General features: G+C 39.9%; 2 protein-coding genes across 3 annotated transcripts; one reads left to right on the top strand and one right to left on the bottom strand.

Annotated features, from left to right (window-relative positions):
- Positions 1-250: 250 nt before the first annotated feature.
- Positions 251-6,497, bottom strand: LOC103699131 (uncharacterized). 2 transcript variants are annotated; one of them, XM_008781208.6, is made up of 7 exons: positions 6,310-6,497; positions 1,635-1,757; positions 1,357-1,419; positions 1,199-1,246; positions 1,022-1,081; positions 693-753; positions 251-602 (listed from the first exon to the last, which is right to left on the bottom strand). In XM_008781208.6, the coding sequence occupies exons 2-7, from the start codon at positions 1,737-1,739 to the stop codon at positions 562-564; spliced, it is 378 nt and encodes a 125-aa protein (XP_008779430.1). In that variant the 5' UTR covers positions 1,740-1,757; positions 6,310-6,497; the 3' UTR covers positions 251-561. The 2 variants fall into 2 exon arrangements, 1 of the variants encoding a protein (XP_008779430.1); XR_015972320.2 differs by having other exon boundaries at positions 437-602; positions 929-1,081; positions 6,310-6,450.
- A 2,066-nt stretch (positions 6,498-8,563) lies between these two features.
- LOC103701751 (glycerol-3-phosphate acyltransferase 1) lies at positions 8,564-11,445 on the top strand. The gene is made up of 2 exons (XM_008783915.6): positions 8,564-9,422; positions 10,368-11,445. Exons 1-2 carry the CDS (start codon positions 8,667-8,669, stop codon positions 11,259-11,261), a joined length of 1,650 nt encoding a protein of 549 aa, XP_008782137.5. The 5' UTR covers positions 8,564-8,666; the 3' UTR covers positions 11,262-11,445.

The raw sequence follows: 11,445 nt of genomic DNA, 5'->3' as shown, positions 1-11,445 counted from the left end.
GATGTAAAAAGGTTTCTGTCCTGTTAAATCATCAACCGAACCCAACAAAGCAGGACCCCTCAAGAAGGCAACGTTTTTGACGCTTTCCTAGAATTGGAATTTTGATGCAGTGAAGAGAGCTTCATGAGTCACTGGTTCACCGACACAAGAAAAAAAATCTCAGTTTTTAACTCCACGCATTTAAGAACACTTTGATCATTGGGGTTATAGTAACCAGTTCTCGTGCCTCGAACTTGGTTAATAAATACCATGTGCTAACTTGCAACACTTTATAATCACGACAATAAGTAGTAATCCAGGCCATTTCGCTAAAATAACATGAAGCATGCTGGTTATGAGCTAGATGTCATTCTAAGTTTATAAACCGTCGCTGGTAGTTCCATTGCCACCAGTCTCAGATGCAGAGGCCATGAAGATTCCAAATGACAGCAGCAAATGCAGCGAAAAGCTGTTAATTGCTTATTCACGCAAGCCTACAAAATGGACTCAATTGTGTTTCACCAAAGAAACAACGAAAGATGGTGAGACGGAAAGGCTCTCCAAATGGACACGGCCTTGAAGTCACTCATTGCTGTTCGCCTCAGGAGCAGCATTGCCTCCCTCTATAGGGTAACCAGATGGAAGTTAGCAGTTGCCAATTTTATAACAACGAAAGATAATAAAGGAATGGAAATGATAATCATCAGAAATACCATCAGTATCTGAAGACGTGTATATAGAACGCCGTGAACGCACTTGCTGGTGCGGCGTAGGCTAAACATGAATTAAAGTAACATAAGCATAAAAAACATATGATGCACGTAGCATGAAAGTCAATTCATAAAGTGCGAGTGCAAAAGCAAGCAGAAATCAAGGCACATTCGTATTTCCCTCCCTCTAGAAACGAAACAATAGAAAAACTAAATCATGCATCTATCTATGTGCATACCTGAAGAACAAGTTATTGTGGAGAAAAGGAACTTTCCGTTTTACACGATAGAATGTCAGTGAGCATGCTGGGAAAGGGATATAAATTTATCACCTGCAATTTTGGGCGAAGTGCCTCGAGTGGTCCTTTGGGCTTCTCAACAGGTGCACCTTGCTGTTGGGCATCAAGAATATATAGAATTAGACAATCATATGCCTAGCTGGTTCTGTACTTCTGTTAGATGAAAACCACATCATACAGTCTGTTGAATATAGATTCATACAGCATTACCTTTCCTAGAGCCCAATCAGCAGAATCGAAGTAAGCACGTTCATGATCCTGAATATAACAAGTTAAATCTTTGAAACAACCAATACAAAGCATTTTTCAGCTCAATGCAAAGCGGCATTATTGATAGTTTCCAACTAGAATAGGTAGAGAGCAAATACCTTGGATATAAGTGGTGGTTTTTTGGGTACTATTCCTCCATATTTTTTCCTGATTGCTTCCTCCTGTAAAAGAGACGAAACCAGTCTTATCAAACATGATTTGGAATCTCACACAGCAGACTAGAATGGCTCAAAGCCACAAACCAATTCATCATGCATTTTCACCTATAAGAAGAAAATTCCAATAATTAATCAATCTAATAGACCAAGAATTATTTTCAGATTTATTTAAAAAAGAAAAGGAAAGAATGGAAAGGAAAGGAAACCAGAATTATCACCTCTGCTTGGGATGACGGCATTGAATTCTCTTCATTTTGGTCCATGAGTTCAGGAACCTCCTCAGAAGCATGCTCACTCGCATCAGTGGTCTTCCTGTCCGACATGTTGAGCTCAAATTGCAACTGAAAGCAAGTGTTTTTTTCCACTTGTCATGATCCCGTCATCCATGAGGAACAAGAAAGCTTAATTCAATTCATATAACATGCCAATTAAAGTCTCTCTAGGGCTTTATATTCAACCCAAGATGGTTTGCTACTACTGGAAACAGCTTAATTATTACAAAATTAACTTACAAACAGAATTACACATACAGAGGAAGGAGGTTATCGTACACTAAGGTCCAGAACCAATGCAGAAGAGGAGGAACTAGATAACAAGTTACAAATATCAGCAAAATAATCACACAGTTTAAATTGGGTCATTGAAGTTAGGCCAGTCGACATATCAGATTCTGACCCACAACTAAGGTTTGGTAGGTTAATTTGACTGGATAACCTGACTAAGAAATTTGACTAGGCTTGTGTTTGGATCGACGCAAATTGTTTATATACTAGCTTGACTTAATTATACATTATACAAAAAACATGTATAATAAAATATGTCATAGGTTTGCTGTTAGATCAAGCTCTAAGGGTGGAACCTAATGCATCTATATTAGTCAGAGTATCAAAGAGAGAGCACCCATTCATCCATCCCCTGCCCTCACTATCCCCAAAAGAGGATAGACCATGCTGTACGCTCCATCGCTCCGGTCACCATCACTCTTCACTATCATCCCCATCAACTGTAGTGAGGAGGGACTGGCAACAACCACGTCCTGGAGCCGAGGTAAGTCTCTCACTCTCCCACATTTCTCTCTCTACCTATCATCCATTCATCCGAGGTAAGCCTCTGCCATTCTGCCTTCACCCACCCTCAAAACCTCCAACCTGTTCCCCTCCCTCAGAATAAAAAGCAACAAAAAGAAAGAAAAAAAAAGCGATTCAATTGTCGGCTTCATCTAACCCCAAATCGTAAACTCCATCCTTTCTTCGAACTGGTTAAGTTTTCAGATTGCTTATACAATCTTTGGTTGAGTCAGGCTTGATAATTGGATCGCATCGATTTGTGCACTCAAAAGCTTATATAGAATTCAGATCAATCCTCATCTGTCCCAGCCCGAGCCATTAATTGAAAATCTGAAAGAACTTCAAGTATGAATTTTTCCAAAATGAATGAAACTATGTATAATATTTTGGGACATAAATCTATATATAAATGCATGTTTTAAGGGTCAAATTAGAGGGTCAAGTTGCAGGAGGAAGAAGATAAAACTTTGTGATAGAAGAAAATGTTGATAGAGGACAAAAAACAGCTTTAGCGTACACAATGTATTGGATTGCAAACAATAATGAAATACACAAGGTTAGCTTGTCAAACCATAAAAGGTCATGTGATGGACCAAAAAAACTCTAAAATGCTTAGCATTGCAGCCTGGAGACTACCAAGATAAATTACATCCCACAAACAAACATGTGCATTTCATTAGCTTGATAAGGACAAACAGGAAGTGCCAAAGAGAATATCCACCATAGACAAACTGCAACTTAGTTGTAGAAGGTCAAACGATCATACAACAAACTAAATCCAAGATCCCATAAAAACACCATGGAACAGCAAAGTGGCATCACCAAAGAAACCTTTAACAAGAAAGGTGTTTATGACACTGGTGGAGTATCTAACGTAGCGAGAAAAGGATACTTCAAACTCTCTAGACAAGTGAAACAAAGAGCAAAAGGCTGCTATCAGATCCAATATTAAGCAAACAAAATGGTCAATCATTATAGGGAGGATATGAGAGTCACTTCAAACCTCATAATATCCAAATATGTACATACATATATAGAGTGAGTAAAGCTAAAAGACTTCTAGGAGTGGTTGATCCCTACTACATCATGCAAAATCAGTAAATTAATAACAGCCCTTTAAAATGAAAATTGTTGATCATGATGTATGATGTTTGTGTTGGATAGAAACCAAAAATCACAAGCTGTGGAGGTCCCTTAAGTCTTACTTATGCATCAAGCGCTACAAAATTGGTTAATTACATGGTCTGCCAAAAAAAAATAGCACACTACTTGTATTGTTACCCTCCATTTTGTGCTTACTTGATGCGAAGTAAGAAATCTCTAAAGCACTTGATTTTTTTTTCCAAAATCATGATAGATCATGATCAAAGGTCTGAATATTATTTTCAAGGGGCTAGCATTTACTTTTGATCAAAGAAAGAATGGGCCAACAACTCCCAAAGTATTCTAGCTTTCCCTATTCATACATAAATATAGACAGATGGACGTGTGTGTATGTGTACGGATGAAACATTGGTGGCACCCACTTAAAAACCATAAATTAAAAACCATAAAAGAAGAATAATAAAGATCCTGGGTAAGAAAAAGATGTCCTACAAAAGGAATATTCAAGCCTTGCATGGTGCATCTGCGGGAGCTGTCTGAATAATGAAAACAGTCTCATTATGCATCAAAACTGCATTTACACTTGATATGCAGAATAGATGTTCTCTAACAACAAAGTCAAAAAAAAAAAAAAAAAGAACTAAGCAGAACATAAAGTTTGAAGTTTCACTTGGAGCCTCCAAACAAACCCGTGCCATTGTTTTGCCAATTCATCATTCTTTCAATGTTGGGAGGATCCTGTCTAAATTAAATTTAGACTTTGTGTGTATTAAAAAGATCTGCAATTTTATGATTCAAACAGATATGGTGGAGGTCTGGCTACCCTGAAACTCAAATCTCATAGATATTTGATTGTCACACATGAGATTGCTATCAAACTACAATTATATGTGACACTATAAATATGATTATCTTTACATTATCATCTTTTAGTTATTTTTTCATCATCTCAGTGCAAAGCTACTAAAATAATCCAAAGGTAAGAACTATTTTATATGCTTTATTACAATGTATAATTTATTTTCATGATTTAGTAATTGTTTTTCCTATATCTCCTTGATTTTAATTAATTTATAATTCTTAAATTCTTCAAGCAAAGCTGCCAAAACAAGAGCTAAACTACCAAAATCATAACCCATTCGATCTAGCCAAAACCAAACACAAGTTTCCCTACCTTCCTAAAACATAAAAACATGAAGATGAAGAATATTGTTAATAGTAGCATAGAGATGAAGCGATGTTGCATGGCCTGGTATTCATTTTTCAGTTAGACATCTAGATCTATTTGCGGCAAAAACCTACAAACGGGGAGCTTCAAATCTTTCTTTCCAGTAATTCGATCAAAGTATTCTTTGATCTACACCCTCCTCTTTTTAAGCTCTTCGCTTTACACTCAAGACAACATACCTTACTAAGGACATGGCAACTCATTTTACCCTACTCATGAGATTCCTCTATCATGGTCATCTCCACCTTCATACTTCCAACATATTACCGGACAAAGTAAAGAGGGTAGAGGACAAAATGAAATACTAAAATTTAGGATGGAATATCCAATTATAATTAACTATAGATTTCTAATGGAATCTAGTGCTCTAATTTTGGTTGGAGTTTGTTCGCACCTAATAAATTACATTAAAAGGATTAGAAAGAAGTATGAACCTTATGATTAAAGGGGATTTTTCCATATGGTGTTATTGCAGGTGCTGAGAAGCTTGTACGAAAATAATACTTTTGGATATATTATAGTAAAAATCTCTTGTTTAGATAAATCAACATTTTTTCAAAAATATCATAATAGTTACAGTAAAGGTTTTTTTTTTTTTTACTAGAGTTTATGAATTAGCATCACTAGGTGTTCATTTTAGGATAATATCACAATAACCTTTGTTTTTTTAATGATTAAACCATTTATATTCTTAATGCTGTCGTAACCTTTATTTTGGTTTCCTTGAAAGATTATTAGCTATGGGCGCGCTGGCATGGTATTTTCATTTCAATACATTTTCCACATCATAATTAGCTAGCAAAATAAAGAAACTCTGCAACAATTACCTAATCAAGTAAAAGAATGAAAATTCAAGTGGCATTCAATAGGAATGGGCACCTAGAAATGATTAATAGGACATGTGGAAATTGCTTATACTTACAGTTTGCACATGTCATAGAAACATAACAAATGATTTAGACATTTATCCCCTTCAAAATTTCAATTTTCGCATTGGCATGTATTTCTCAAATCAGTTCCCCAACCTTATACGCATATGAGGTTAGAACACTCGATTTACTATCATATATTTGTCTTAGCAATAAATTCAGAACAGGTAAGAACGACTTCTAGAGTGAGCTTTATTAAATATGACAATAAGATGTATTAAACAATCATTCAGTCACCAGAAAACAGTTTCTTGGATGACCCAAGAACATCGCATTCTACATAACACACGAAATTGGGTACGGATTAATATAAGAAACACTCTAATCCTAGATATCACGACATCATTGTCTGTCCAAGCCACCAGATGCTGGTTTAGGGGAGAGCTGGAGACCCAACGACCAAATAGTGGTCGAGAGAAAGAAAATTAGGCAATGGCAAGTAGGCTGCCGGAACCAAGGTAAGAAGAGATAAAAGAGATAGCAATAAACAATTAAGGAAGAAGAGAAAAATCCCTCAAGGATCCAAGAAAAAAAGACGGGGAGGAACGAAGGGAAAAGCGCGCACCGGCGGGACGCGGTGGGCTGCCGGTTCTGAGGGCGGTGGCAGCGGTGGTAGGGCGGCCGGCGGGAGACCTTCGGCAGCTCGGCGTCGCCGAGGAGAGCCAAGGGAGAGGGAGATGGAGAGGTAGAGGAGAATTGGAATGGCAGGACCGATCTAGGGTTTCTAGTTTTCTACCATCAGATAGGCCTCTCAAACAGACGATACCGTTACGCCCGCTGATATCAGTGCGCGTCATCATACCGGAGATTTACGCAGGTAGGAGAGTAATATTAGCTTTTCAACGGGGGTTATATGTAAGAATGCTTGCCGCAGATTTGAACTAGATCCGGCATTGTGGATGCAGGAACTTCTTAAAATCGGCCCATAAGTGTACCTTTAGTCACTAAAAGATTCCAATATACCAGCATATACATCTTGAACTATTATAAACACTAAATAGATTTTAAAGATATCTGATTATTAGAGTGACCTCAAAATTGTTGCGTCATTATTACGATGAGAGAAGAATTGCCATGTCCTTAAATGCTTAAATTTGTCAAGTTCAAGTTACATACATATGGAGAGTATAAATATCTGCCGTCTTCATATTACTTAAAGATTGCCAATCAGTTGGAGCCCAGTTGGCCTTATATGTAAAAGAGGGAGTTTTATAGGATTTGGGGTTCGACATGAGAGGCGAACTCATCATATTTCTTAGGAAAATTTAAAAACTTTTAATTAAGATCTTAACATCAAAATATTCTTGCGAATCCATACAAGCCTTCAATTATTCACTAATCACAAAATTACAAAATTTCTATGAACTTGTTAATTAAATCAGGTTGACATAATCTAAATAAAAGAGGCACGTAGAAGTCCCATTGCTCATTTGAATTTGCATCGTGAAGCATGCCGCGGAAGAAAGCAAAGCAAAAGCTGCAACCTTGCCGAGTGACTTTTCATAATGGGTTGCCGTAGTATTTGCTTCGATAGACTCTTGATCATAATACTTGTCTTTATTTTCGGTCCGGCTTGTAGGTTGGGGTTGGGAGAGCCTCCATTTGCAATAATAAAGCTCATTTGATTTGCAAAAATAATATATATATAGTTAATAAAAAATAATAAAAAAATATTTGATTATATTTTTTTAAAAAATAGAAAATTAGTATTTTTATAGAAATAAAAATAGCATTCGATGACAAAAGTACCTCGATAAGACTATTAATTTGATTACCACGTTATTTTAGATTAGCGCACCGGAGAGAGAAAAAAAAAAATAATACACTTTGTTCTTCATGAGATTCGTGGGATATATTGATCATTAACCTAGGCAATGAAAATTATTTTTTTTAAAAAATAGTAAAGTTGATGTCCATAGGAAAATAGTTATAGAATAATATTGTTAACTAGAGATGGGTATTTATGACCCGACCTGCTAAGGCAACCCACAAATGACTCATTTTAACTAAGTCAAATTTGATATAAGCGAATTCGAGTACTAGACTGGTCGATCTTATCTAACCCATTTATTAAAAGAGGCCGACTTCATGATTAGTGTTCTAATGTATTAACCTGCTGTTGTGAGCTGTTTAACAATTAGATCAGATCATAAGCCAATCTATTTAAGATTCTTATAAACCATCTAACCTATTCAAAAACTCATTAAAGTATTCAAAATCTATTTTATTTATTTAGCTTGATTCAATTCATTTATTAAATAGGTTATGAGGATTGAGTCAGATTATAGGTTTAATGAAGATGTCAGATTCGGTTTCCATTCTATTTAATAAATGGGGCAGGTTTAGGTTGACAGATAACTACCCGCATCTGACCGGTTTGCCATCCCTGTGGGCGTGAGTTCCTCTGTCCTCCAGAGAAATACCTACGCCGCGCCCTAATATAAAATAAAAGGGTAACAATAAAATATCTTTCATTTAATTAGATTCGCATGTTTAAAGAAGGTAGACCGTTTCCAATGGAGGTGGTCGAAAGGGTGGCCACGCGTGTAGAAGCTTCTTAGTAGATAGAGAAGGGAGAAACGCATGCATGGCCGCTATTCCCACATGCGACCGCAAAGTACGTGAAAGACTAATTAACGTAGACTTATAGCAAAGGAAGCCCTTTCTTGGAAGCACCGAAGTCAACGCACGGCCCTCCCCAGGTGTTGAAGGGCTGCGGCCGGTCACCAACAATCCAACCTACCAACGGCACGGCTGCTCTGCGTTTGGGTAATGTTGCTGCGTGGACGCTGCAGTTAATATTAGCTATCTACCTAATGGTGCACAAAACCCGGCGCCACCCCGTGGTCACACCGCACATTCATCCCCTCCTCTCTTCCCTACATTTATAACCCTCCATCCTGACTCCATATCACCGAAGAAATGCCGGAGGGAGAGATGAAGAGAAGAGAGAAGGTGTTTCCCATGGTGTTGTTCAGTATGGCAGCACATTGGTTTGTGTCCTGTTATAGGGCAGCCAGGAAGATCAGAGGTTATGCTTTCTTTCGTGTAGGGAACTCATGTAGGCCACAACATATATCCAGCCCGGACCCTAGTGTAACCAGGTCGTGCCCTTTGAAGGGAGGGGCTCAAACTTTGCTGTGTGACATCCAGGGGAGCCTCCTCAGATCACCCTCCTTCTTTCCTTTCTTCATGTTAGTAGCTTTTGAAGGAGGCAATCCCCTGAGGGCTCTCCTCCTGCTTCTTTCTTTTCCCCTCATATGGCTCTTGGGCAACCAGAATGAGCTCAGTTTGAGGATTATGGTGCTCATCACCTTCTGTGGCCTGAGGACAAGGGACATGGACACTGTGGTCAGGGCAGTGCTGCCCAAGTTCTACCTGGAGAGCCTCAACCTTCATTCTTATGAGGTGCTGGCCTCCGCAGCGAAGAGGGTGGTCCTCACCAGCTTGCCCAGGGTCATGGTGGAAGGGTTTCTAAGGGAGTATCTTGGGGTGAGTGATGTTGTGGGGGCTGAGCTGCAGGTGGTTGGAGGCTACTATACTGGTTTCGCTTCTCGGGGGGCTTCCATGGCTGTGAAGCATAAGGCGATTAAGGATCTATTTGGTAATTCAAAGCCAGATGTTGGACTTGTGAGTTCATGCAACCCACATGACCACCTCTTGGTCTCCCACTGCAAGGTTTGTTCTCATGATCTTACCACTTTAGTCACTCATTTAGTCATCAATTCGACATATAGGACATGATAAATCATTACAGATCGACTACGGGTGCAATACCTCTATGAACAATCTCGGCTTTAGGAAATTCTTACAGTGGATTCGTGGCAGATTTTGTTGATCGTACGTGCAACTTTGGCCCATTTTCAATGCACTAAAAAGTTCGTTTTAAACGAAAAAATATCTTATTGAGTTTTTTGGTAAACTAAAGAGTTTACCAAATCTGCCGTCCACAACTTATATAAAAATTGCCTATAAAAGAGTTTTTATCCTTTTTTGACCTACCAAATCTACCGTAGACAACGTATACAAAACACGAACCAGAATCCTTTGGGATGGCACTTTTGCAAAGAGGAGTCTTTTACCATCGTAGATGGCCGCCACGCGTGCTTTATCCACAATAGTATCTCGAACTTTATGGTACAAAAGTTGCATGGCAAGAGAATTCCGACTCACTATGAGTCCGAGGAGAATGGTCAAACTAACTTAGGCTTAGATGTCAAATTGGATCAAATTCTTGTTAGAGACATGGCCAATCTGTCGGAACCAGCCCATAAGGTAAGCTGCTAAGCCAACCCACTTGAACATCAACATATTGTACAGGTGAGTCACTTGTATCAATACAAACAGACACCTCTAAAAGTAAAATTAATTTCTGGCCTTGTTGAGTTCAATTGAATTATCGGAGCCCAATTAGTCCATTGACCAACAATCTTATGTCTTATTCGGACTTTCTTCTTCTTTTTGCTGAAAGCGAGAGTATCATACATAACGTATATGGATATAAATCAAAAAACAGTACATCGCAAAGTGCACTGGGTAACTCTGCCTCTTCTAAATTTATCAATAGTTTTCGTGTAAACTGCACCGGTTATATGCTGATTTGCCCTTTGATAATTATCTCAGGAAATATACGTGGTAAACGAACAGCAGAGCAGGAGCAGCGGTGCAGGTTCGCTGATGCCCAGAGAAAAGTACCCAAAGCCATTGGTATTCCATGATGGCAGACTGGCCTTCCTGCCTACTCCTCTGGCCGCTGTCTCCCTCTTCTTGTGGCTCCCACTGGGACTAACCCTAGCCATCGTCCGTGCCCTTATCGGCATCGTCCTCCCTTACAACGCCGCAATCATTGCGGGGGCCCTCACGGGCGTCCACCTGAGAGTCCAAGGCCTAAGCAACATGGACACCACCACCACCATTAAAAGCACTCGCAGCGCTCGAGGTAACAAGGGAGTCCTATACGCGTGCAACCACAGGACCCTTCTGGACCCCATCATGGTGGGCACAGCACTCGGCAAGCCGGTCACGGCGGTCACGTACAGCCTGAGCAAAATGTCGGAGCGGATTGCGCCGGTGAAGACGGTGAGGCTGACGAGAAACCGGGAGCGAGACGCTGACACCATGCGGCGGCTGCTCGATGAAGGAGACCTGATTGTGTGCCCCGAGGGCACCACCTGCCGGGAGCCGTACCTGCTAAGGTTTAGCTCGCTTTTTGCGGAGCTGGCCGACGACATCGTGCTGGTGGCGGTGGATACGAAGGTGAGCATGTTTCACGGGACCACGGCCACCGGGCTCAAGTGGCTGGACCCGGTGTTCTTCTTGATGAACCCCTGGGCGGAGTACAGGGTGGAGTTTCTGGGGAGGGTGCCGCCGGAGCTGACATGCGCCGGGGGTTGCACCGGGTGGGACGTGGCCAACCGGATCCAGAGGCAGCTGGCCGACGCACTGGGGTTCGGATGCACGACGCTCACCCGGAAGGACAAGTACCTGATGCTGGCCGGGAATGAAGGGGGTGGTTAAAGCAGGGCGACTTTCTAAAGTAGCACAATTTAGCTCTACGCTCGCCCTATAATATTTGATAACATAACTTAATAATTTTGCATGTATATTTATTTGTGCTCATATGTTTTATCGTTTTTGAGTGCTATTCATGTATTTATCGTTGAAATTTTTTTTATGGGTACAATGTTCGTTTGTCTCGTAA

Source organism: Phoenix dactylifera, chromosome 12 (assembly GCF_051530095.1).
Source record: "Phoenix dactylifera cultivar Ajwa chromosome 12, Ajwa_hap1_PhDact_Kaust_v1.1, whole genome shotgun sequence".
In the NCBI taxonomy this organism is placed as follows: Eukaryota; Viridiplantae; Streptophyta; class Magnoliopsida; order Arecales; family Arecaceae; genus Phoenix; species Phoenix dactylifera.
This window is presented reverse-complemented; position numbering and strand designations above follow the sequence as displayed.